At 41.0% G+C, this 26,974-nt stretch overlaps 3 protein-coding genes across 3 annotated transcripts; all 3 read right to left on the minus strand.

Annotated features, from left to right (window-relative positions):
• Positions 1 to 554: 554 nt before the first annotated feature.
• LOC105923537 (tripartite motif-containing protein 16) lies at positions 555 to 2,971 on the minus strand. Its single transcript, XM_012859526.3, has one exon. The coding sequence runs from the start codon at positions 2,849 to 2,851 to the stop codon at positions 1,154 to 1,156; it is 1,698 nt and encodes a 565-aa protein (XP_012714980.2). The 5' UTR covers positions 2,852 to 2,971; the 3' UTR covers positions 555 to 1,153.
• Positions 2,972 to 9,191: 6,220 nt separating this feature from the next.
• On the minus strand, positions 9,192 to 11,317 carry LOC118565816 (ladderlectin-like). Its single transcript, XM_036146837.1, has 5 exons — positions 11,200 to 11,317; positions 11,115 to 11,144; positions 10,479 to 10,585; positions 10,234 to 10,368; positions 9,192 to 9,400 (listed from the first exon to the last, which is right to left on the minus strand). Exons 1-5 carry the CDS (start codon positions 11,285 to 11,287, stop codon positions 9,251 to 9,253), a joined length of 510 nt encoding a protein of 169 aa, XP_036002730.1. The 5' UTR covers positions 11,288 to 11,317; the 3' UTR covers positions 9,192 to 9,250.
• Positions 11,318 to 20,749: 9,432 nt separating this feature from the next.
• LOC118565784 lies at positions 20,750 to 23,040 on the minus strand. The gene is made up of 4 exons (XM_036146779.1): positions 22,918 to 23,040; positions 22,473 to 22,658; positions 22,260 to 22,386; positions 20,750 to 21,984 (listed from the first exon to the last, which is right to left on the minus strand). The coding sequence occupies exons 1-4, from the start codon at positions 22,947 to 22,949 to the stop codon at positions 20,803 to 20,805; spliced, it is 1,527 nt and encodes a 508-aa protein (XP_036002672.1). The 5' UTR covers positions 22,950 to 23,040; the 3' UTR covers positions 20,750 to 20,802.
• Between the last annotated feature and the right edge of the window lie 3,934 nt (positions 23,041 to 26,974).

The following is a 26,974-nucleotide window of genomic DNA, read 5'->3' on the forward strand; positions in this document are numbered from 1 at the left end:
GACTTCTCAGAGCTCATCCCAACCCAAGACAACACAGCGTAGACCATGACTGGCAGCTGCTGTGCAAAACTGTGTAATACATAGTTTTTTGTGAAGCTGTGATGCTTGGAAATGTTTACAGACTTTAAATACTGACAGTTGAATGAACAAAATGCAATAAAACATAAACAAAATACAAAAAAAGACAAACACCATCTTATATTCACACAGTCATCTTTATTAACTTCTTTGTCCACAGACAGTAAAACAAACAGTAAAAACCTAATACAAATGACTTTTGTTCATATGAAGTTTTAAAATTTGAAGCTTGATTAGATACACGAGGAACTAAATGTTTTTTAATTAATCAAGTGAATCCTAAACTGCAGTGAACAACAACACCTCACCAGGGAGGCATTCAGGAGGCATCCTGACCAGAGCCACCTCAACTGGCTCCTCTCGATGTGGAGGAGCAGCGGCTCTACTCTGAGTCCTCCCCGGATGACTGAGCTCCTCACCCTATCTCTAAGGGAGAGCCCAGACACACTACGGAGAAAACTCATTTCAGCCGCTTGTATCCGGGATCTCGTTCTTTCGGTCACGACCCAAAGCTCGTGGCCATAGATGAGGGTAGGAACGTAGATTGAGTGAATCCTAAACTGCAGTGAACAACTGTCTACTCTAAACAGGTCAAATGCTGACACATTAAATCAATAAATTCTGCACAAAACACAGATTCAGTGTGTTCAAGTACAAAACCACCTAATTTTTGATCCAGAATCTGATCTTTGTCCAGTAAAATAACAGTTGATGTCCCAATTGATGTTCATCATGATAATTAGTTTCCATGGATTAAAAAACATCAACATTTGGTCTGACAAAACAATAAATTAAAATCTTACTTGTTTAGGTCAATAAAACCCCTCCTTAGCAGTGATATCCTCCATGGCTGAACAGAATGAGGTGTGTGTGTGTGTGTGTGGGGGGGGGGGGGCAGAACAGGAAATAAACTCCATCATCAACAAAACAACAAACAAGAGGACAAAGTAGGTGTATAAAGACAGCTGATCTCTGAGCAGTGAAGAAATGAACACAATGAGCTCTCAGCAACGATTGGGACTGTAGAAACTGAAACTAAAATACGCATTTTAACCACCTGGACCTCAGATCGGCTCTATTTCAGTTTAACAAACTCTCCAGAGGATCCAACATGAACATAATGAACCCAAACTCCAGCATATAGAGGCTGAGTGAACATGGTCTGGACTCTGTGGAGGAGAGTCATGGTGTCAGAGACGCTGTAGAAAGACAGAATACCTGCTCTGTGATCCAGGTACACTCCTACTCTGGAGGAAACTGGACCTGATACTGGAGTTTGAATGTCGTTGTGGCAAAATGTGTAGCTGTTTCTGTAACAAAATAATGACCAAGATTTATCATTGAATCCAAATAAACATCTTTTTGAATCTCCTGCTCTGATGATGTTCTTGTATGAAACTGCTACATAAACTCCTCCTCCTTTCCACTCCACCTCCCAGTAACAACGTCCAGTCAGACTCTCTCTACTCAGGACCTGAAACCAGTCAGTGAATCTGTCTGGATGATCAGGATAAGACTGTTGTTGGTTCATAAATGTTATTCGTCTGTTCCCCTCAGATAATAATAGATATCCGTTTACTGTGTTTGGATCCAGAGTGATTTCTCGTGAATATTTTAGGAATCCAGCTCTGGTCTTTGGTTCCACCTCTGACAGTAAAACATCGACTCCAGTGACTGCCAGAGAGATGTTGGTCCCCGTCTCTCTCAGGAGGTCCTGTAGTTGATCTCTGAGCTCTGACACAGCTGCTGTCACATCCTCAAAGTATCTCAGAGGACGAATATTGATGCTGGATGAGTGTGTAGACTCACTGAGTGCTGACAGTGAGGGGTAGTTGAGGAGAAACTGGCTGTGATCCTCTGTGTCTGAGAGCTGCTTCAGCTCAGCGTCTTTCCTCTTCAGCTCAGTGATCTCCTGCTCCAGCTTCTCCTGAAGCTCTTTGACTCGACTCACTTCAGTTTCCTGCTGGGATCTGATCTGCTGCTTCACGTCAGAGCTTCTTTTCTGGATGAGATGGATCAGCTTAGTGAAGATATTTTCATTGTACACCGCTGATTTATCAGCAGAGACATTGATGGCCTCCACCTCCTGCTGAAGAAGCTCTATATCTTTCTCTTGGTCCTGGATTCTCTGCTGGATGTTTTCTCGTCTCACCTGGAGCTTCTTCTGCTTCTCAGCCCTTTCTGCTGCAAGTGGGACTGTTTCATGGCCTTTATGTTCATCCATTAAGCAGAGATAACAGATACACTGCTGATCAGTACGACAGAAGACCTTTATCGCCTTATTATGACGATAGCAGATGTCTTGCTGGAGCTTTTCAGAGGGCTCCACCAGCTTGTGCTTCTTCAGTCCAAGGACATCATAATGAGGTTGGAGGTGATTCTGACAATATGAAGCAGGACAGGATAAACAAGACTTGGCAGCTTTCAGCTTCCTCCCAGTGCAGACATCACAGGCCACATCTTCAGGTCCAGCATAGTGGTGATCAGCTGGAGGAGGTTGAAGTTCAGTCTTCCTCAGATCCTCCACTAACTCTTCTAACATGATGTTTTTCTCCAGGACAGGCCTCGGTATGAACTCTTTCCTGCACTGAGGGCAGCTGGGGATTCTCCTCTGATCCTCTCCATTCCAGTGTTCTTTAATACAGTTCATACAGTAGCTGTGTCCACAGGGAATAGTCACCGGATCCTTTAGTAGATCCAGACAGATGGAACAGGAGATTTTTTGCAAGTGCATCCGAGTTTTTCTCTGAGCCATTTCACTTCTCAACAACATTAAATTTCTAAAATTTCTATCCCTCCTGTCGATGTGTCCCAAAAGAAGCCAAGCACCCGTTTGTTACTTACTGATCTGCAGAAGTTTTTATGATGAGCTCAGCGATCACACCGATCCTGAAGCTTCTCCACGTGTTAAAACAGGAGGAACCAGGAAATGCTGCAACAGAGCTGGACTTGTTGTGGAATGGAAGGGAGGAGTTTAAGAGGAGTTGTCGGGAGTGGCAGAAGATCTCCAAAGACACTAGACTGCTGTTGTGCAATTACACACTATTTTAAAGTTACTTAATGTCTAATCAATAACTCTCTGTCTGTTAAGTATTGTTATGAGAGTATCAGCTCTAAAGTTGAAAGGGATGCATTTGAGCACTTGTGATCTTTTAATAGCAATCTCTGCACAGATATAGAATAAGGAGTGACAACTTCTATTCAAGTTCAAAATAAATAAAATAAACATGCAGAGAACATCCCTATAGAATGCTGTTTATCTGAATTAACACTATATTTCAATCAACAAATCCTCTCTAACTAAAACTACTAAGCAAAATTAAGATAAAAAAGGAAGCTAAGCTACTATGTACACACAAAAAGACACAAAGAAAAAAACAAAGTGATTAAGGATGATGATGATGACCTAACCCTGAGTTAAACAAAACATTATTGGATAAAATAAAAATTTAAAGAAAGATTATCTAAGTAAAATGTTCAACTTTAGGGACGCTTTATTTTATTAATGAGATTTTACCTCTGGGAGGCTAGGGGTCGCTGTAGCGATCGGTAGCTAAAATAGGCTAATCCTAAAGTTAAACAAAACGGCTTTAAATCGACATCAATATTCCATATTAATGTGGTAATAATGTTCATAGCACTATCGAATGATAGTGGAGCGAATGAAACAAACCTTATGTTTGAAACGAATCGTAGTTGTATACTTGGGAAGCCGGAAGTTACAAAAATGTAATAGCATTTAAGCTAGTGGACATTCGGCACACAATTTAAAAAGCTTCAGCTTTATTTTAGTCACAATGAGTGGACCGGATAACACAAACATCAATATCCCATCAATGTATGAAACCCTTGTGGAAATGACGTTGGTTATAACCATAAAAGCACATTCGAATTACATCTGCATGGCATGGTATCGAAATGCTAACAGGACCTATGCTGGTCAGCTCCATGTGTTTTAAAAACAGGGTGGAAATGCACTACATAAACCTTCTAAATAAACCATTTAACTGTCCCTGTTTATTTCTCTGCCAGACCTGTTTGTGCCTTTATGTTAGTTTGGTTCACTTTGGGCATCCAAGGGAGAGCAGTGGTCCAGGAAACGTTGGTTATTTCAGCAGTGGGCTGGAGGCTGTGAGCTAGCCGAAATGTGGTCAGGGTAGGCCCCAGGTTGTAGTCGAGTCCCTGGTGTAGTGCCATTAAGCCATGATGAGAAAATAAAATCAGATTGGATTGGGAGCAACATGAGTTGGGACCCTCACAGGCACAAAGGACATCCTCCTCCCACAGGACAAAGCTCAGTCTGCTTCTTTTTGCTGGAGCCCTTGAGGGGGCTCCCAGCAAGACAATAAAAGCTCCCAGTCTTCACCTTCTTCCTGCCTGAAACAAAGGAAGAGGGAGACAGGCCTGAACCATGAGGCCTCACGAGGCCAAAAGACAGAAGTCAGTACCGGGGAGAAATCCCTCTTCGCCAGGAGGATATAGCCATGCAAATCAAAGTTACTACTGTCTACAGTCTACTGTCTTAACTTCAGCATAAAACGCCAGAAGAAAGGAATTTGTCCATGCCAAAACAGCTTTGTTTATTTCATCTCAACCTTTACAGGAAAGCAGACTCCAGACGGAGCTGGAAAGCCGACAAACGACCCACTTTCCCAGAGGGGAAAGTGGAGAGGGGAAAATCTGCTGAAATCGTGACTGGTTCCAGGTCAGAGAACGCGGCAGAGCTTGACCAGGCTAATTCTGACCACGTTTCAGCTCATGGCCACGTCTGCTGCTGCTAAGCCACTAGCCGCTGCTGAAGGAACAACAGTTCCCTTTTCACTGCCTTTCTTGGATGACCAAAGTGGACTGAACTCACACGAGGCACCAACAGTTACAGCAGAGAAACCAGAGGGAAAGGTTACACGGTCATTTGGAAATGTTTGTGTAATGCATTGTGCATGGTGGTTAAAACAATGAAAGAGCTAACGGAGATAGCTTATTGCTAGCATTCGGTACCAATGTTATTGTTGAGTGTCTAAAAAGAAATTGTGATTTTTTTGGTTACCGAAAGGGATATATATATATATATATATATATATATATATATATACAGGGCCGGATTTAGGAGGATGGGGGCCCCTGGGCTGGAGTCAGGATGGGGGCCCCTGGGCTAGAGTCTATATATATAGACCAGTTCATTGTTATTGTTTTGATGCGGGTTTTTCGCGCATGCGCGCCGGACTGGTAGGCAAAAGGCCAACACAATGGCGGACGCAAACAGCGAAACTGACGAGTTCTCCACGTATTTTTCTTCTTTAGATAACGTATCACAAGATCGTTTTAAGAGTAAGTTGATGGTTGATGGTGTCAGATTGCCAGATCCACACAGGAAAAGCCTGAAGGGACGGAGCGAGTCTGTGAAATGCTGGCCAAGGGTTCCGTACTGCGACATATGCAGCTCCCTTATAAACACGGCAGGCCAGTATGGACAAGAGAGCACGAAAGCCCCTGAAACCACTGGACGGCTACAATTATTTTATATCAGGAAAAAGGCTCCAGCAACGCCTGCGACGCCATGAGGGATTAAGCGGTCAGAAAATGGATGGATGGATGTTGTTCACACATGTTTGTGCAACAGCACAAAGCGGCGTCGGACACAGGCCGCATTTCAGCAGAGGCCTGGTAGGTTAAAAAAACCATTTTTCACTACGGATTATTTACTAGCGCCCGTGAATGGGGGCGTAATAGCAGCAGCAGCTGCTGTAGCCGCTGCTGCTGCGTAAACACTACACGGGCCGGAGAAGCCGCTGCTAGCAGCAGCTTCTCCGGCCCGTGTAGTGTTTACGCAGCAGCCGCTGGCTTATGCTGCCGCAGCCCGTGAACGGGCGGAGCAGCCGCTGCCTGCTCTGCCGCAGTTGTCTGAAGCAGCAGCGGCTGCTGCTGCTACCGCTTCTCTTGCCCGTGTAGTGATCGCCACCTCCCCTCCGCCGCTGTTTAAGTAGAACAATGACTAGAGCAGAATTAAGTTGTATTTACCGGAAATGAAGTGTAGACTGCAAATTCTGTCGTAGTATGATGGCTCCCCCAGTCCATTGGGAGTGTCTGCCTGCGCTCTTTTCATTGAAAATATCCATTTCTTTCTTCGTCCTTCGGTATACGACAGAAACGTACATCCAACGATTTGGAATGCCTCTGTGTGCAACCGGGAGAGGCATTGCTTAGATTACAAAAATAAACAAACTAAAAGTACGCTCTAAATCACCCGTTTTGTCATGTAGTAGACGAGAACAGTACTGTTTTTGCCTACCCGCGGGACCCGGATGTATCGCTGACGTCACGCGTGAACTACCCTATATATATATATATATATATGCCCTCATGCCCTCTGAAGGATTTTTTACAGCCCCCGGTTCTCAATAAAAGCAGAGGTGGGTGCAGATGAACAATTTTCATCTTCTAGACCAAGGTTTTTACAGAGAACATCTTGAAAAATATGAAGAACAAAATACAGATTTCCATTTATTAATGACACTTTTGCATTCAACTTCTTTGTAGGAACTCGAACCACAAACACAACCTACATTTACTCAAACGCAAACCAAATAAGAAAACAATACTCAAAGTTTGAAACTTTGAGCCTGTCTTATAATGCAGACATGCACAATCTTTGTTTTGTATCTACACTCATTTAAATTTTTACTTTCATTTAGCAGATAAACTTTAAAAAAGTAAAACTACTTTTTTTTCTAAGTATAAGATGTCTACTAACCATGGTTTTTAAACATTGTTGTTATGGAACGTGCAACAGCGACTCGAGGTACGCTGATAGGCCGCATATGAAGGATGTTAAAGCCGCAAGCGGCGTCGATCGGCCCTCGCAGCCAAGCGCCGTTGCGGTGCCGGCGGGCGGGCGGGGTCCGCGCACCGGCGGCCGGCGGGCGGGCGGGGTTTGCGCAGCCAAGCGCCGCTGTGGTGCCGGCCGTTCACAAAAATAGAAAACATCCTTCGGGGCCCCCGAAATGCCGGGGCCCCGGGCTGCAGCCCCGGTAAGCCCCTGCTAAAATCCGGCCCAGTATATATATATATATATATATATTTTTTAATATATATATATATATATATATATATTTAAAAAAAAAAGTTAAGTCAGTGGCGTTTACCCATGCAGGTGCAAAATATTACTGTAAATGTTTTGTTTGTGTGCAGAGGTGAAATAAAACAATAGGTAAAAATTCATAAATCAAGGGTGGGAAATAAACCACACACAATCAGTTTCATGCTTCAAAGGTTTATTTTGGCAAGGCCAAGGAAAACAGGAAGGTTTTTATTATTTTTATACCCAGTCTGCTCTAATTAGAAAGAAGAAAACCACCTGCTGTTTATTTGTGGCTTTATTCACTGGGTACCATCAATGAGAAATTATATTAAGCAAAGAAGCAGAAAGACCTTTTAGGATAGCCACCAGGCTGTAAAAAGGCAGGTTAACAGAAACAGGTAAGAAGGATCTTCGGCTGGATTCTGTTTCAAGCATCTTCCTGAACTTCAGACTGCCCTACACCCATGGCGCAGACAGAAGGAAGACGGACAGAACAGTCCTGGGGTCCGTTCTTCGTACGTTGCTTAAAACATCCGAGATCAAATGAGACATCCAAGATGATTTCATCCGGCTAATCCTGATCCGGCTAATTGGGTTCTTCCAACACACCTGTTGTTTATGATTAGTATGGCTGGATTGAGTTATCTGAGACAACTGCGCGTTCATGCGTTTGTTTAAAAGGGGAAATGTATCGATAGTAGAAACATTGATCAGCAGCGCTGCAATTGGCTGTTCAGCATGGCCAAAGAACGCCCACAGTTTTTCTGCCAAGCAGAACACGAGCTTTTAATGGAAGGTTATGCTGAATTTGAGTCATTAATTAAAACACCTCAAAATCTTTTAAAGCCAGGAGAGAGGGCTGGCAAAAAGCAGCAGACAAAGTAATGCGTAAATACTGTCCATGGTAGATGTTTCTATCACTTTCTACAGTATGAATTTTTTCATTATAATAATTTAATATTTACTTTGTTCTTTTATATCAGAGCCTCCACAGAACCCACTAGAACATGGGGACAAATAAAAGTGAAGTACAAGAATATTCTACAAAATGGTAGCCTTTAATTATTATACTTTATTTTAAAAAGGCACTTGTTTTGTCAAGAGATCCAAATTTCAGTGTCATTCCTTAGAGACTGGAAGTAAAGGACATGTGCAAACTGGGAATTTTAACAAAAAAAAGCTTTATCCATAAAATATTAAAATCTTCCTTTTCCAAGTCATCCACAGTTTACACGGTAAAACTGTATTGCTCCGTGTCTAGATAATCCAACCATAGTTTTTTCTAATACAATATACGGCTCGACAGGAAGCAAGCCTTTCAAAGTAAACTAAACTTCACAATAAAATGGCCTGAACAAATCTTCTTACTGAATATGATAAAAATAAAAAGAAAACTATCATACAATAACTTAAATATTTTAGATTTATGGCTCCAACATCACTTTTTCCTCTTTAAAAGCCACTGTTAAATGTGTTTGTCTGTTTATAACAGCCACCAACAAAAATCTCTCTACAATTACACTGTCACGCTATGCTAAAGGATCCTGTCTATTGCGCAATATGCAATTAATTCGAAAAACTCTGCAAATTATTCTTGCACCTTCCGCAACAGGTTGCAGTCGTAAAAATGGACATGGCTACGACAGACTTCCCATCTCCTCCGCTTATAAAGCTGCGATCTAATACTTTTTACATGAAATAAGCCTGCTCTCGAGCAGGTTTAAGCTGGCACACATGTTGCTATGACAACAAGTGCAGGATGTCTTTCGAAGAACCAAATGATCCAAGATCATGCCAAATCGTCAACAATGAAATCCGGCTAACTGAGTTAGCGACGTACGAAGAACGGACCCCTGGTCATCCCAGCACTTTTCACCTTTGATCAAGAGAACAAATAAGTCAACATCACAGAAACCAAACCCTGAAGTGTTCTGCACACTATCATAATTATGGGAAAGGTTGATATTCTGAAACTTTTTATGTCCCCCCAAAAAATCTATATATAAGCCCATGAATTTAATCTAGTAAATGTATGCGCATAGTATCTAAACAGTTTACATACAGACTAAACCAGCTTCTCATCTATGAGTCATTTTACGATCTGAAAAAACACACTTGTGTGATGTTTTTACCTGAATAGTTCATCTGCAAACAGTGCTGCATGTTTCCAGCATTATTAGGCTCTCCGTGACACCAGTTTGTATAGCGAAGAGGTCTTCCATCACTCCAAAACCAAATGCTCGTCTTAAAGAAAGAATTCAGTAGATGACATGTTTCATCCAATGTTTCACAAAATACTTACTGTCAGGATTTTGTTTACCGATGAACTTCAGGACACACACACGGGACTAAAAGTTTGAGAGTCTTTATTGCAAGGTTGATGGGTGGAGGTCTGATGAGGAGCTGGTTGCACCGAAACTGAGTGAAGGTGATGGAAGGAGCTGACGGCCCGGAGACAGAGAGTCCACACTTGCTAGGTGCTGCTCGGCTAGCAGGCCTCATAGCACTCAGGTTAGCAGTTCATTTGGAGACACCAGGGCACAGAGCTGAGCTTCACCAGGGCGGCTAGTCAGGTTAGCAGAACTTGAGAGATACCAGGGCACAGAGCTGAGCTTCACCAGGGCGGCTAGTCAGGTTAGCAGAACTTGAGAGACACCAGGGCTCAGAGCAGAACCTCTCCAGGAACAAACAGTGAACAAACAGTCTTTAGAGTGACTGACAGGACTAACCTTAACAAAAGGAGCAAAACAAAGCTTCCAAGGCAAACCGGGGACTGGCATGGAGAGGTGTGGAATGATGACGGCCCAGTGCTGAACTGAAGGCAGAGGGAGGTTTAAATAGAGCACTACACAGGTGGAACAAGGATCTGGCTAATTGACTGGTAAATGATAACAGGTGTGACTGACTGCTGAGGAGGTGAAGTGAAAAATGACAGAAAATAACTGATGACTGAAAACTAACAATAAATAAAGTCAAACCTAACCCAAAAGAGATGAAAAATGAAAATAACAGAAAAACAAAGCCAAACCAAAACTCAACCATGACACTTACTAAATAAACTTTGCTGGTTAAAACACCTCCTGTGCATTATTGCCTCCAATCCATGTTTCATCGGACTTGTAAGTTGCCATTTTTATCAGAGTCTGAACCTGATGGTACTCGTTCATGTCATGAACTGATGCCAGGTTTGCTCCCATGGACAGACAGTGTCTCTACAGACAAACACAGCATGATGAGGTGAATTAGTAGCTGGGTGTTAATAAAAAACTTTGAAAAAAGGGAGAGTGAAAGAAAATAAAAACACAGTGTTGATAGAAATCACCTCAGCTCTAGCCCAAGTCATGGGTCTGGAAACATAGCGAAAGCAGCGATTGTTGATTGGAGACCAGCCGGGAGGACAAGTAGATCTCTGGACCAAGTCAACTTCTTCTGATGATAAACAGATGGAGAGTCTCAGTTAAAGACAATTTATGTGCCATTAAACTTGAATTGACTTTATTTTGTGACAGGTTATGACCTCCTGTCACAAAATAAAATGTAATGTATTAAAACAGATAACACTGTATGGTGTCACTGCACGAGCAGTACGTTTAGGGTTAAATTCCTAGTTAGTCACAATCAATAAGACATCTTTATTTGTTTTGTTTAAAATGGTCTCTCAATTAAAGCAAAGAGCCCTCTGGTGGTGATATGCTGAACTGCTAACTAGAAGCTTATAATAGGGGTAAAAAGTTTGCTCACACAATCACAAAAATACCCAGAGACTCAGAGTAGTTAGAATGTTGTTTGCAAGAATCAGATAATACTTTTAATATAATTCTACTGCATAATCTGAAAAAAGGTATTTTTTTAGTTTTTAATACTAAAAGGAGATATAAATGTTCTTTATTGTGGATTAGTTAGGGTTTCTTACCCTCATGCTGAGGAAATAAAACAGTGACAAAACAGACCCACTGACCTGGATCAGTGGAACCGTCATCTGGAATAGCTGTGGACATTATAAACAGGAGTTAGTGAGATTCTTTGTGTCTTAGTCTCGCTACATGAGATGAATACTTCAGAAATGCTCACGTCAGATCTGGTCTGAGCCATCACAGAGAAAACCAGGACACACACAGCCAGCAGCTTCATGATGAGGTGATGAGATGATGCAGATCTGAAAACTGAAATCAAGTGAAATTAAAGCAAACATGTTAAACATTCAATCTCATAATGGAATTGAAATAAGCAGAAATGTTATCAGCCAACCTTATATGGAACGATCTGTTTCCTGAATCAACCAGCAACAGCTTGCCTACACTATGGAATCACAGGTTACTTATAGAGCTTCTAAACGTGCCATCATCCACAAAATGAGGAAATAACAAAGTAATTCTGCAGAATTGCACTCCTTGAGTAATGATTTGCGGGAGATGAGAAACTGGTATTCAGCCAGACACTGAGTTAATGTTTCACAGAGTTTAATGCAGGGATGATGAAGGTGGGTAAGGCAGGCAGACAGAAAATGATCCAAGGCAGAAAACAGAGCTGACAATCCAGGCAAAAAAATAAACTGACAGAAACTGGGCAGACTCAAAAACAAGAGAACAGATCAAGGTCAGGTAACATACAAAAATGCTGGAGAGTAGTGATGTTACGTGATGTGCCGAGGCTTCGAGGCGTGTGTCGAGTAATGGAGGGGGCGTTTCCGTAAAGCGCGTATCGAAGCTTGCTTCATTTAGGGGAGGAACCGAAAACGATGACGTCCGAAGCCTCGCTGCCCGGCTGTACCACGTGACTGCTTCGGGAAGTGGTTCAGAGTTTGCCAGATGACCGGTTCATTCAGAACCAGTGATGGCTGCACGCTGGGTCATAAAACAGTTCTGCTAACCAGATGCAGTTTAAAAAGCTTTGTTGGTCTGTTTATACGTTTTGTTTTTATTAATTCTGCATTTTTAACTACATGCACCATATTTCTGTGCCTCAGCGCTTGCTCCTCTCCCCCCCCCCCCCTTTCCCTCGGAGCAGGTGCTTTTATCACCGTTCACCATTCAAAACGCGAATCACTACGTTTAATTCCCTCACATCAGTAGCAACGTGTGCCAGTTAAAGTCAATAGGAGAGTTAGTAGCTGTGTTTCATGCTCTTTTGTTTTTAACAACATAGAATCAGTGGCGCTTCGGTGGGCGTGCTGCCTCGCACTTTAATTCAGGTGCGCACTTTACTTTTAAGGGTCATTTTAAAGAACTTGTAACATCAGGGGCTTCATCTCAGACCTGTCAGTACCCCTGTTCCCTTTATAGGAGCCCTTTACATTATTTAGTTATGCATTTTCCCCGCTGTTTATCCGTCGCACGCAGCGCAACAACGGGGGTAAAATCCGCCCACCTCACCGCCCAGAGCGCACTGAGGAGAGCAATAGAAATTTGTCTGGTCAGCGCGGCGACTGACTGGGAAACCTGTCGCTGTGAAAGGTGATGAGAATGTTATAAACTGTAACAGTCTAGAAGTGCATTGAGCTGAAAGGAGGGAGACATCAGCAGCTGGATCGTGTGTAAAGACGCAGCGGGAACCTCTGTGTGCTTCAGTGTTGCTGCTGAGGGGAAATTGTTGACCATAATCCCCCCCACCCCCAAAATTAGCATAATCTCACACTTAACTTTTGATCAAAGTTGAGAGGTCTCATTATTACACACCATGCCATATCACATGTCACTACTATTTTGGGAATAATTACACACAGAGAATACATTCAAACAATATTTTATCATACACATATGTGTATACATAATTTATGTAGACAAATTATTTTGTCCTACACCTTTTGTGAAGTCATTCCCAAGAGCCATAATATACAAACAATCAATGCATCACACATGTTAAGATACAGCTGGCTGTGATTATACACCTGGCCAGTAGGGGGTTTCGTGTGCACATGAAGCTCCAAGAAATGAACCCTTTCTCGAACCAGTTGGCTCAAGTGGTTCAATGCCTCATGAGGATTCATCTCACCATCACTACTGGAGAGCTCTTACCCGAGGACTGGTGAACAAGGGGTGAGAAAAGAGACATGAGGCATGGGGACAAGAGACGAGACATTCTGGCAGGGAGCAGAAAACTGAGGCAGGTATAAATAGGCAGGAGAACAAAGAAGAGCGGGAGAGCTAATTAAGCAGAACAGGTGGAAGTAATCAGAAGGAGAAGGAGTGGCTGAAAGACTGACAGGACCAGTGGCAGGAAACAGGACAGACTGAACTAGACAAATTACCTAACTAAAGTAATCATACAAACTAAATCCTAGAAAGAAAACAAAAGCTAAGACAAAGCAAAAACACAAGCACATAAAAATCAGAAACTAATGCAAATACAGGAACCATGACAAAATAAACTGTGCAGAAGCTATGAAAGAATCAAAAACAAGACCAAGAGCAGAAATAAAACCTGAGGCAGAGGAGTGAACTAAATGATCAAATAATAAACACAAACCAAGATAGAAACCAGAATATTACACCTTGATCAGATCTGGTTCTTAACTTGTGTCGTAACTCAGCATAGACCAAAATCCACACCTCAAATTTTGTGCCTGTCATGGCTGTGAAGGTTGCTGCAAGAAGGGTTTTGGCAATGCTGTTATAAGAAGAGGAACTTAATGAGTCCGAAACAAGAGTGATCTTCACCAGTAAGACAAGGCAAATTTATTTGTATAGCACATTTCAGTACAGAGACAATGCAAAGTGCTTTAAATGATTAAATACAGGGGAAAAAACAGAATAAAAGCAAGTAGGAATAAAAATGTAGAAAGAAACTGAACTTGGAAAAATAGAAACTAAAAGCAAACATTAAAAACAGTTGGACTACAAAATTGAACTAATGATGTTTCAGTAAAACAGTTTAACTAGAACAGTCGAAGGCAATCCTGAACAAATTCTATTCTCTGAGATACAGGGAGCCAGTGGAAGGACTTTAGAACTGGGGTGATGTGTTCTACTTTCTTAGTCTTAGTGAGGACGCGGGCTGCAGTGTTCTGGATCAGCTGCAGCTGTCTGATCCACTTTTTAGGCAGACCTGTGAAAACACCGTTGCAGTAATCAATTCAGTCCTTTAATCCTGGAAATGTTCTTCAGGTGATAGAAAGCCGACCTTGTAATTGTCTTTAGATGCTTTTGGAGGTTCAGGTCTGAGTCCATCACTACACCCAGGTTTCGGGCCTGATCAGTGGTTTTTAGCTGAAGCGACTGAAGCTGTGTGCTAACTTTTGATCTCTCCTCTATTGGTCCAAATATTATTACTTCAGTTTTGTTTTTATTCAGTTGAAGAAAATTTTGGCATATCCAGGAATTGATTTCTTCCAGACATTTACTCAGTGCCTGAACTGGTTCATAGTCACCTGGTGACATGGTGATGTAAAGCTGAGTGTCGTCTGCATAGTTATGGTAGCTGATGTTGTTGTTTTTTATGATCTGAGCTAGAGGGAGCATGTAGATATTGAAGAGGAGGGGACCCAGGATGGACCCTTGAGAAACCCCACATGTGATTTTTGGCATCTCTGACTTAAAGTTACCTACTGATACAAAAAAGTCCCTGTCCTTTAGGATTTAAACCAGTTGAGAGCTGTTCCAAAAAGGCCGACCCAGTTCTCCAGGCGTTCTAACAGAATGGAGTGATCGACAGTATCAAATGCTGCACTGAGGTCCAATAGAACCAGCACGGTGGTTCTTCCACAGTCAGTATTTATATGGATTGCATTAAACACCTTGATAAGGGCGGTCTCTGTACTGTGGTTAGCACGGGAAATCTGACTGGAAAACGTCAAAGCGGTTGGTCGTTGTTAAGAAGGTGTTGTTAAGAAGATTGGTGCAGCGTCCGCTTCACAGCAGACGCTGCACCAATCCGCCTGTTGATCTCCCGCTCCATCCTCCCCTCATTCGTGAACAAGACCCCAAGATACTTGAACTCCTCCACTAGGGGCAGCACATCCTCCCCAACCCGGAGAAGGCACTCTACCCTTTTCCGGTTCAAGACCATGGTCTCGGATTTGGAGGCACTGATTTTCATCCCAGCCGCTTCGCACTGGGCTGCGAACCGCTCCAGTGAGAGCTGTAGATTACGCCCTGATGAAGCCAATAGGACCACGTCATCTGCGAATAGCAGAGACGCAATCCTAAGGCCACCAAAACGGATCCCCTCAACACCTTGGCTGCGCCTAGAAATTCTGTCCATAAAAGTTATGAACAGAATCGGTGACAAAGGGCAACCTTGGCGGAGTCCAACTCTCACTGGAAACGAGTCCGACTTACTGCCGGCAATACGGACCAGACTCTGACACCGGTCGTACAGAGACCTGACAGCCCTTATTAAAGGGCCCGGTACTCCATACTCCCGGAGTACCCCCCACAGGATCCCTCGAGGGACACGGTCGAATGCCTTCTCCAGATCCACAAAGCACATGTAGACTGGTTGGGCAAACTCCCATGCCCCCTCCAGGATCCTGCTGAGGGTATAGAGCTGGTCCAGTGTTCCACGGCCAGGACGAAAACCACACTGCTCTTCCTGAACCTGAGATTCGACTATCCGACGGACCCTCCTTTCCAGAACCCAGACACAACGTCCCCCGCCTCCCTCAGGACGTGTTCAAAGCTCTCCCGGAGGTGGAAGTTAAAGCTCTGTCTCACTGTTAAACGTAAAACTGTTGTTTAGCCTTCATGATTTAAGTCCTAAAACAATAAGAACGGGTTAAAACAGAATATATGGTGTTAGAAATTGTTTTCAACCTTATCATACACTGTGGCACAATAGGTTTCTGGGTTGCCTTTGGATTTCATCAGCTCGCTTTTTAATTTTGTTTAACACGCGATGAACTCAGTGAAAAAATCTCAGCAGATACTTTCAAAGTTTCCCTTTGTGATCATTTCTTTGTAATGGCTTCACCTTTTACCAATATTACCTTCTGGTTTTGCATTGTAAAAGGGTTGACGTTCATTTGGCCGCCTAGGCTGTCGTGGAAGCATGTCTCCAAACCTTTTGAGTCTGCTGGATCACTGGAGAACTGAATTTGTAACTTTTCTTAGGCCTGTTTCCTGCTTGAAGGTATAAGACTCTAAGCTTTCTTTGTTTGCTATTGAAATCCAACTAAGAATAAGAAGCTGGCCATATCTGCGTGTCTACTGCATGGAAAAGTTATTTTCCAATGCTCGGTCACATCATATTGTACACTCTCCTGTAGATTATGAAGGAAAAAAATAGATTTTGAAGGAACAAAGTCTTACAAAGTGGGTCCCCTTCAGGAATTGGTGACTTACATCTGTGAGAATAAACGTTCCTTAAGCGATAGTAAAAATCTCTGGGTGTTTCATTTTCCTTTTGAGGAACGGCAAAAGCGTCAAGAGTTATTGAAGCGGGATCCCTGTAGACAGAATATTCCTCTCCTCAAGCTTTGCAAAGAGCTGAATAACTGTCACGAATCTCTGAAGAAGAGCTTTAATGAAAACATGAACGCTTCTAGTTGTTGTTTTCTAAATAAGCTTTAGATTCTCACAAAATGAGGGAAATGGCAGGTCAAAGAGACAGCGTTCGACTTCCTTCAAATAATTATGAATGTTTGAATCCTGATTATCTGGGTCAAAATGTTCTATGTCCCGAGCAAGGGACTCCAGTTGGCGAATAGGGATAACATAATTGTGAGGTGGGCCTGGACCACCTTGGAAATCAAGCTGCTTATGTTCATAAACCGATGGAGGTCTGTGAACTAACTTTTGATGTAAGGAAGAATGTTCCTGATCTAATTGAGTTTTCCAAGGTGTAAACTCTGACATGTGGTGGGGGCTTAGGTTGGTGTGGACCACCTGTGTAACTCTCCTGGCCCTTAGGGGACGGCACAGAGTAAGGGCAGGTGGTGGTATGAGTCAGGTTTGATGGCTGCTCATCCCTCCAGTCTGAACCACCTGTGTCTGCAGAGTTGGTTACCTGGTACTCTTTGGGGCTGTTCACTGCAGCAGGATGAAGCAACGCTTCACTGTGGACAGTCTGACTTCCCCATGGAGTCTGTGGAAGTAGTTTCTGTAAACTCATAATACAGAGGCTCTGTTCTAAATTTTGGCAAGACTGGTTCTGTTATAGGTGCTGCGTTAGAAACTGCAGAGCTGTTCTCTGATTTCAGGTCCTGCAAAGAGTCAACCTGGTGGGGTGGAACATGAGAGGAGTTCACCTGGAAGGTGGGGGACTTACTTCTCTGGTGAGACGCAGCCTCGCTGACAGGAGTTTCAATGTGAGTTTTACTGTCTCAGCTTCCTCCATCCTCACCTCAGCCTTTGAAAGCTCAAGTTTGGCAGCATTCACTCCGTCTAAAACCACCTGATGCTCAACCTGCAATTGAAGATACTTTTTAGCTTTCAGTTGGGTTTTTCACTGATGCAACAGGGTGATCTGGCAAAAAAATCCGTAATCAGAGCATCTTTAGATGGGTTTTCAATAAAATGTATTACTTCCAAAATGTTTACATTGCATGCGGCAACGTTAAACCTATTTAAACTAGAAAAATTTGCATTTCCTGCGAAAATGCACTGTGAATGCAGATAGCTGAATGATTAAGCAAAAGATGCAGAAGATCTTTGAAGAAGAGAAAAAATAGCTGAAAAGCCTTGAAGAAGTTGAAAAAGTTGAAGAAGTTGAAAAAGTTGAAGAATTGAAAGAGTTGAAGAATTTGAACATGAAAGAACAATAGCTGAATGATTAGAAGAAGAAAAAACTGAGGGAAAGGCACCAAACATTTCCTAACTCATTCTAAACACTGAATCGTTTAACAAAGCAGAAGTAGAATATCAAACTTTAATATACTGTAGCCATATGTGGGCCTGCATTTCTAGGGAGTATAAGGGGTTTCGCCCCCATTGAAAAGCATTGGATGTTTGACACCTCCTAACGTGGAGATGCTTTACGTGATGAGGCCCAAACTTATTGTGGAGCATTCTGTATAAAGGAGGTACAGACTCTGTAAAGCAGAAGTTTGTCCGAGCTTCCTAGAGCTACTTCCAATTAGCAACATGCTAACCATTAGCCGCTAACATGGTTGTGCTCAGGATCACCGGGTGATTGTACTCTGTCAGTTTGGTCCAAATCCTGTACTAGGAAGTGCCTCAAATAGGGGTGCCAATACTTAATGTCACCAAACATGACCAAAGTTCATGGGTCAGATTGGCCTCCTTTAGCAACTCAGCCTCACCACATCTGGGCCCAGAACTCAACATTTGACCAAAATGGTCAGTAGCGCCATTTCCCACAGGTGGGTGGTGCTGTATTGGCCAATTGGGTCGTGTCTGGGCATCATGCCAGGTCCTGATGGAAGCAAAGGCCCAATACGCTTATTCGCCGTGACGTCACAAATCTGTCACGTGACTAACTGGTTGGCAGAAAAACAAGAAATGGCCGCCTGCGGTGATAACAACTAAGGTTATTAGTCATGGTTGTTTCGTGCTGCGTGATCGGCTGTACTAATAGATACAACAAACACAATCATAAAAGTTTTTACCGGTTTCCCAAGAAACCAGATCAAAGAAGAAAGCTCTGGATCGCGGCGATAAAGCGGAGAACATTGAATGGCCAACCGTGGGAGCCGGCAGATCATGACCGAGTTTGTCATCTGCATTTTGTGACAGGTAAGGTTTTTTTCCTTCAAGATGTGTCTTAAACATATCTGTAACGTATCATTGCTTTAAAAATAACTATAAAGACCACACTGAATATGAGTACATGTAGCTCTATGACTATGAATGGGATTGAAGGGTTGGTTTATTAATTTAGTTAGATTAAGCATACGAGATTTATTTTTCTGGTAAAATCATCAAATTATCCCTGACAGTACGTTTTTTTTTTTGTTTTTTTTTTCTGTCTGAGCCCCCTTTCTCATCAGTGACTATGCCACTAAATTATATTAATGCAATTAATGATGACTGGTTTTGTGCCAATGTAAAATGTCAATTCAACATTTTAGGTGCCAAGAGCAATGACTTGTCAAATCCAGACTATGTGCCCTCCATCAACTTGGGCTATAATGAGGCAAGGAGACAGACAGATAGTGGACAAAGACAGTCCAGATTTCTAAGGGCAGAAAAGCGAGAAATCAGAAAGCAGCATGTGGAGGCAGCATCAGTTCTTTTAGACCTGGCCAGGCAGGAAAAGAGAGCAGCTTCCCCAGAAAAAGACTTTTCAGGTTGTCACAGTTAATAATTTCTTTTCTTCCTTGATTCTTTAAAATTAGAATATTTGTATTCAGTACTTTACAAAAGTGTGATCTTTGATGTGATATTATGATTCTCATGTAACATTATTTATTTATTTATTTATTACAGAGCCGTCCACATCAATTCATGATTCTTGTGTGCAGAAAATTTGTGACCTCCGGAAAGAAACTCAGCAGCTCTATGCAGAGTTAGGACGACTTCAAGAGGAAAATTTGCGTTTGTCAACCTTATTAAACAAGCAACATTTAGAACAACAAGTGATAGAAAGTGATAGAAAGCTGCAATTTCACACTGGCATTCCATCCGTGGCAATATTCTTGTGGCTGCTTTCATTTGTGGAATGTGTGTTACCTACAAGCAGAGTCATGTCATCTAAGAGTGTTCTATTGTGTGTTCTTATGAAGCTAAGGTTAAATCTGCAGCATCAGGATCTAGCCTATCGGTTTAATGTTTCGCTGACCACAATTTCTGACATTCTTAATCAAGGACTTCCAAGACTTGCTAGAAAACTTTGTTTCCTTATTCAGTGGCCAGAGAGAGAGTACCTGATAGCAAATATGCCACACATATTCAAGGTCTCATACCCAAGGTGTTCCAGCATCATTGACTGTTTTGAAGTCTTTATTCAGAGACCTGGAAAGCTAACAGCTAGAGCACAGACATGGTCTAACTATAAACATAATAACACCATAAAGTTTTTGGTTTCCATAACACCAATAGGGGCCATTTCTTTTGTATCAAAAGCATTTGGTGGGAGAACATCAGACAAAGTGATCACACTCAGAAGTGGATTTCTGGACAACATTCAGTATGGTGACCAGGTTTTGGCAGATCGGGGGTTTTTAATTTCAGAAGACTTGGCCAACCGTGGTGCAACACTTGTTATACCTTCATTTACCAAGGGAAAGGCCCAATTATCTGCTAAAGAGGTTGAACTGTCTCGCAGGATTGCTCATGTGCGCATTCATGTTGAGAGAGCTATAGAGAGACTAAAGAACTTTAACATCTTGAGTTCGAATATGACAATGCACATGGTCCCACATGCCGACAGTGTAGTTACCATTTGTTCTGCGCTCTGCAACCTGCAACCTAAACTAGTTATGTAAATAAGAAAATTCTCTCACTCAAGAAGTGACGTTTGTTTGAAATTATTTTATTTTAACTATTTTCTGTGTGTAAAATTTTTAAACTGAATTTAAAATGATATTTTTTTCTTTACATGTATTTTAAGTTTTCTTTTCCATTCAATATAAGTGTACAACTGGAATTAAAAACAAAATTTCACAATAAAAACAACTTATTTTAAATATTCATGTATTCAATTTATTTACAAAGTGAATAAAAATGCAAGTAATTCAAAATGCCCTTCAATTCCGGTATTTGAGCTAAAGATCCAGTTTGCAATAGATTCATGCTGTTCTCAGTGACTCATCATGGTTCACAACTTGCACAAAACCACTGACCACGGGGTTTTCGTCGAATGTTCACACATTTATAGTGGAACCATTCGTACGGACATAACTCACCATCACATTTAATCATTCGTCCATATTCAGGTTCATTACAAATGCACCAGGTTTTTTTTTCATTAATATCCAGTTCTTGGTTGACAACAGGTTCATTTTCTAACTGACGAGTTATAAGTTCATGGACAACATGGTCTTTGATAAACTTCTCACATTTGTTTATGAGGTTTTCACAGAACTTTTCATCAAGTGTAATGCGAATAATACACATGCTTGCTGGCTCACTCTTAGTGAATACTACAAAGTCACAATACTGACTCTTTGTTAAAAACATCTGCATTTGAACTTGGGTGTAGTATCTATGGTTTTCCTTAAGATGTAGAGTAGCATCAAGGCAAAAATCCTTATCTATGATGGCTGCTTCCTCAACAGCAACATCCCTATGTTTAAAGGGACACTTGATTTCTAAAGTTCCATTGCCACAACAATCACAGTTCACAGCTCCATCAGGGCTGGCTCCGAGGAATGGATGGTTTGGGTCAATCACAAACCCTGATAACCTACAGGTGAAATTTATATGTCCTGCTTTCTGGTGAAGACTGTAGGCTTGTCTGCATTCATCTTCTGTCTCAGTTCCCCACTTGACAGCAGCACTTTTGGAGAGGTCATACACCTTGTATCCTACTATTCTCTTTACAAGAGTGTCAGGATTGGTTGTTGGTTGTCTAACGAGAACATCATGGGCTTTGGAAGCAGTAATCCTCCCTGTCCGGTGTTGGTACCACAGTGGACTGATAGACTGGTTCCTTGTCGCATATTCCAAGTTGCTGGCTTGTGCAGAGGACACCGAATAGTTCTTTAACACTTCAGCACAAAGTTCTGTTATCGAATCTTCTTGAAATTCTTGTTGTAGCGTTGAAAGAAGTTGAGGGTATTTTGTCTCTCTCCCCACAAGATCAGCGTTTGCAATTGGTGACAACACGTTAACAGAGGTGAAGAAAGCTGCATTGGGTGCAATGGAATAAAGGCTATCCAGAACACTTTGTGGAGGAAGTTGGGCTGTACCATGTGCATGAACAGAATCTATTTCCTTAGTACGTCTTCCTTTAATTTCACTGAATATTCCAGAGATGGTGGCTGGGGTTACCTAGAAAAAAAATATAAATGTAAAAATATTAAACACAATTTCTTAAAATATATTTGTAAAATATGTCTTATTAATAACTGTTAGTTCAGACAGTAGGTATTAAATGGCATTAACAAGGAAAAATTATTATTAATACAAAGTAAAGAAGAATCAATAAACTCATAACAGTTATAATTTAAATTTATATATATATATATATATATATATATATATATATATATATATATATATATATATATATAAGCTTATATATATATATATTGCAATTTGCTTACCTCTTTTCGAAAAGAGCTATTCCACTGACAGGCTTTACTTGTGGAGCTTGATTGGGTCAGTCCCATCTTTACAGCCATCTCCACTTTGAACAAAAGTGCCGCCACATGGCTGCATACTTCTCCAAGCCTGAAATGATTCGTTATTGCTGATCAATAGGAAATTGTGATTAAAAAAAGTGATCATAATTTCACAGTAGATATTAAAATATTTACCCAGCCATGCATGTACAATGTGCACAGTAGACAGTTCCACTAGATTTCTCTAAATAAACCCATGGTTCATGTGGTTTGTCTCGTATTCTCTGGGATGGAGTAACCTTGGTCTTCAGAGCAATGTAGGGGCAGCTTGGATCAATTTGGTGTGACAATACCTCCTGTACATGTCCACTTAAAACATACCTACAAATAAATTAATTGTGAATAATTTTAAGAATCAATCATTATTTAATAATGCTCTTTACACAGTAATTTATAAAACCTCTAAGTTTCTTTACATATGACATACAATACAAAGAGAGAGCGACAAACTATCACTATGTATCACGTGATCTTTGTTTACAGAGAACGTCACCTTTACACGTAAGTAAAACGTTAATATAACATTTTTCTCAACAAAATTAAAAATTGTAAACAAAAATAAAGCTGTATTATTGCTTACTTGTATGCTTCCAACGATTTGTAGGCTTTCATCGATTCTTTGGTGAAAATGGATGGCGTATCGATCAGATATAGGTAAATGTCGCCAAACGTTAGGTCCGGCCACTCGTCGGGATTTTTGCTCCATTGTTTCGTTAAACCAAATGGATCGGGCAAGGAACACGTACCAGAGTTGTATAATAACTTTATCTTATATCTCTCTTTCGCATCTGAAGGGAGGGAGTTCGCATACGCGGAGAAAGGCATAAGATATCCGCTCGAGTTCGTCCTGTTTACACTATCCGCCATGTTTTGCCAACCAGTCAGCGCACTGACGTCACGCGTGACGTCACGCAAAGGCTTCGCGAATAACCCTATAGGAAAGCATGTGAAATCCAAAATTGGACAGAAATCTGACACATGGCTGAAAGTCACTTGAAAATTTTAAAATGTTAAGCGGAAGTGACTGTGCGAATTTCAGATTCCTACATTAATCACAGCCGCTGCAGCGGGCGTCAAAAGTTGCCATTGTATCCTAATGGAGCTTCTCCCTCTGGCCCTCAGAGTTCCGTCGTCATGGAAACTCACTGACACACCTGCAGCGGCCAGTCTACCGAAGTGCAGAGACTTTGCTCACAATATGTCCCATTGGGTTATAATGGAGAACTTTGCCTCGCACAACGCTCCATATCTCCTGATCTGTAAATGGTAGAGACGTAATCTTTTCTGCGTTTCTTTCTTAACGGATAGGGGAAGAAGACTTGGTATCGGTTTTTGCTGGAAATATTTTAATAAAGGCGTAAAAAATTATGATCTAAAGGAAATTTTTAAGAAATTTCCAAAATCCTCTAAAAACGGTCCCGAACAAATCGCTCTAGCTGAGAAAGTATAAGAGATATCAAATGAATTCTTTCACTGTGAGTATCAGCAGGCTTTTGAGGACTATGTTGCTCATTTTTATGTTTGTACAAAAATCGGTGTAGGCACAGCGACGATGTAAAAAAGTGGATCATGTGGAACAATGCAGCTCTAAAGCATTTTCAGGATTTTGCACATTCGCTACTCCCGAACAAATTGTTCCTGCGGAAAAACTGTAACAGTTATCCACAAAATTCCTTTTTTGTGAGTGCCAAAAGGGTTGTGACATTCATATATGAAAGTCTCATGCCTGTACATCAAACGGTTTATGAGTAGCGACGATGTGAAAACGTGTGATGTTTTGGATTTTCAGACGTCATTTTTCAAAACCACTCCATAGGAAATGAATGGGGGAGGTTTCGGGTTTGTGTCGCTCTGAGGTGATTTGCAAAAAATCTATATATGCTACACCAATGAGGGTTACATTTCCTGATTCCAGACAAAAATTCCTACGTTTTGATGTATAATTTATATGGATAGGTTGAAAATTGAGCGAGTGAGAAGAAGTTGTTCGGAGAAGAAGAATTTGTTTAATTTCTAGAGTGCGCACTCTTTAACTGCCTCCTTGACGACCATAGCAACGCATGTTATTTGCTGAATTTCTTGAAAAGCCAAAATTATTTGAAGAAGGTACTATATGAAAATGGTAAAAGATATGAAAAAGCTGAAATAGACCATAATAGCTGAAAGATATCACTACATTTTAAAAGTTGAATGGCGTTTCTAGCTGAAAGTAGGCTGAAGCAGTAAGCTGTCAAAAAGCAGCTGAAATGAGCGGAATTTTAGTGAATTACATTCATTTCCTATGGGAGAAAAAAAAACTGAAAATGTGCAGAAAAAGCTGAATATTTTAAAAAGTTGAAAAGATATAAGTACAAAAAGATATAGCCATCGATTCCAGAAGAAGCTGAATAGTTTAAAAGTTGAATGGTTGAAATCGGAGAAAAACTGTAGGAGGAGAAGCGAATCAAACTTTAAACAGTAAAAAGGCGGAAGAGGATCTCAATAACTGTGAATGCCTACTGCATTCACAGTAACTAGAAAAAGCTGTTCCTACGTAACAGCGAGTGAGAATGCTAATCTGCAGTATGATTTGAGCAGAAAATTCAGAAGATCCCTGCAGAAGAGAAAAAGTAGCTGAAAAACACTGAAATCAGATTTGAAGAATTTGAAGAATTAGAAGAATTTGAAGAATGTGAAGAATTTAAAGAATTTGAAAAATTTTAAGGAATTCGAAGAATTTGAAACAATTTGAAGGAATTTGGAGAATTTGAATTTTTTAAAAGGAATTTGAAAGATTTGAAGAATTTGAAAAAATTTGAAGAATTTGAAAAAATATAAAAATTTGAAGAATTAGAACAATAAGAAGAATTGGACGAATTTGAAGAATGTGAAGAATGTGAAGAATTTGAAGGAATTTGCATTGATTTCAATGAGAACAGCCAAAAAATCGTACAAAATGCGAAATATTTTAAAAAGTGTAAAAGTTAGCATAACCATGAGATATAGCAGGCATGCCGGGAACGAGCCAAACGTTTTGATACCAAAATTGTTAAAATCGGTTGAAGTAGGCGGGAGTAGTTAGATGCAGACGGAATAATAAAAAAGAAAAACAGGAAAACAACAAGTGAGAATGCTGTATAGCATTCTCACTGATTATTCCAGATGTTATCCGTTCAACCTGACTGAGTCTGAGCTATTTTCCAAACAACAATGGGCTCAAACATCATTCTGTAGATGTTGATGGTGGATGTTTAGAATCCAGCTTCCCCTTGCCACATGTTGATGTGCCCCTGGGCAAGGCACTTAACCCCAAATTGCCTACCGAGCTGCGTCTCGGTGTATTTATAAAATTTATTTATACATTTTTGCCTTTAATGGCACACAATTTTATATTTTAGCTGCTTGTTGGCGTTGTATTTATTTTTATTGAGTCATTTTCTTTATTTCTGTATGTGTTCTGAATATTGGCAGGATTGGTCCTCCATATCGCACCTCATCTGGAAATAACCTTGGACCTCCTTCTTCCTTTTCCTGACCAGTATTACACGGTTACACCAGTATAACCACAGCTCTGGTCCTCACCTCTCCTCTCTTCTTCACAGACACCTCCTTGAGCAAATAAGATACTGTTGAGGAATATAAAATGAACTATTATATTAAATAGGCATTTGTGTGGAGAATAATAAAAGGAACGCATGGCCTCTAAAACTTTGTCTCCCTTTGAGGCAAAGTAAACACGCAGCTTGCAGGATATGTTGAGAGGGGGTTTATGGCTGTGGAGGTCATCTGGCTTGACTCCTAATAGGACAGGTTTCAGTACTAAATCAAGCTTTACTGAATGAAGACCTTGAGAAGAAGAGCCTCTTTGTTTTAGAAGCAGACCCCCCCCCCCTCTCCACAAGACTAATCAGGAGGGGCAGTCAGTCAGATGTGTTCAGCTGTAGTGTAAGGCAGACAGAATCACTTGCATCACCATGAGGCAGGAGGCCGGGTAATATACTGAATACAGCGAAATGGTAATGTAGATTGTGTCTGCTTTTGGAATTCCAAATGAATTGAATATTTTAATTATTTGCCTCTGATCATTGTTTCTCCTTTACTGCCAAATCTTAAACCATTGTAAGACGGGCCTTCAGAGATAAGCAGGAGCAGGCCAGTATTAACACCCACAATACCAAGGCTGATATACCTTATCCCCAGAACTTCAGGTTCAAGCCTTTCCTCCTATTTCCACAGAGTTTAGCTGGAGAAAAAGGTTTTTGAAACTACTAGATGGTTCCTAATAGTTTAAAAGGTTAACTAAAAAGAGATTGTGATTTTTTTTTTCTTTTCTTTTTTTGGTTACTGAAAGGGATAAACAAATGTAGGTCAAGTCAGTGGCTTTCACCCACACAGGTGCAAAATATTACTGTAAAAGTTTTGTTTGTGTGCAAAGGTGAAATAAAAGAATAGGTAAAAATTCATAAATCAAAATTGGGAAACAAACCACACAATCTTTTTTATGCTTCAAAGGTTTATTTTTTACAAGGTCTTAAATGTTTTAAATTATTTTTTTTAATACCCAGTCTGCTCTAATTAAAAAGAAGAAAACCACCTGCTGTATTTTTTTATTTTTGATACTACAAGGAGATATCAAAATTATTTTTGATACTACAAGG

Source organism: Fundulus heteroclitus, chromosome 14 (genome assembly GCF_011125445.2).
Source record: "Fundulus heteroclitus isolate FHET01 chromosome 14, MU-UCD_Fhet_4.1, whole genome shotgun sequence".
Taxonomy (NCBI): domain Eukaryota; kingdom Metazoa; phylum Chordata; class Actinopteri; order Cyprinodontiformes; family Fundulidae; genus Fundulus; species Fundulus heteroclitus.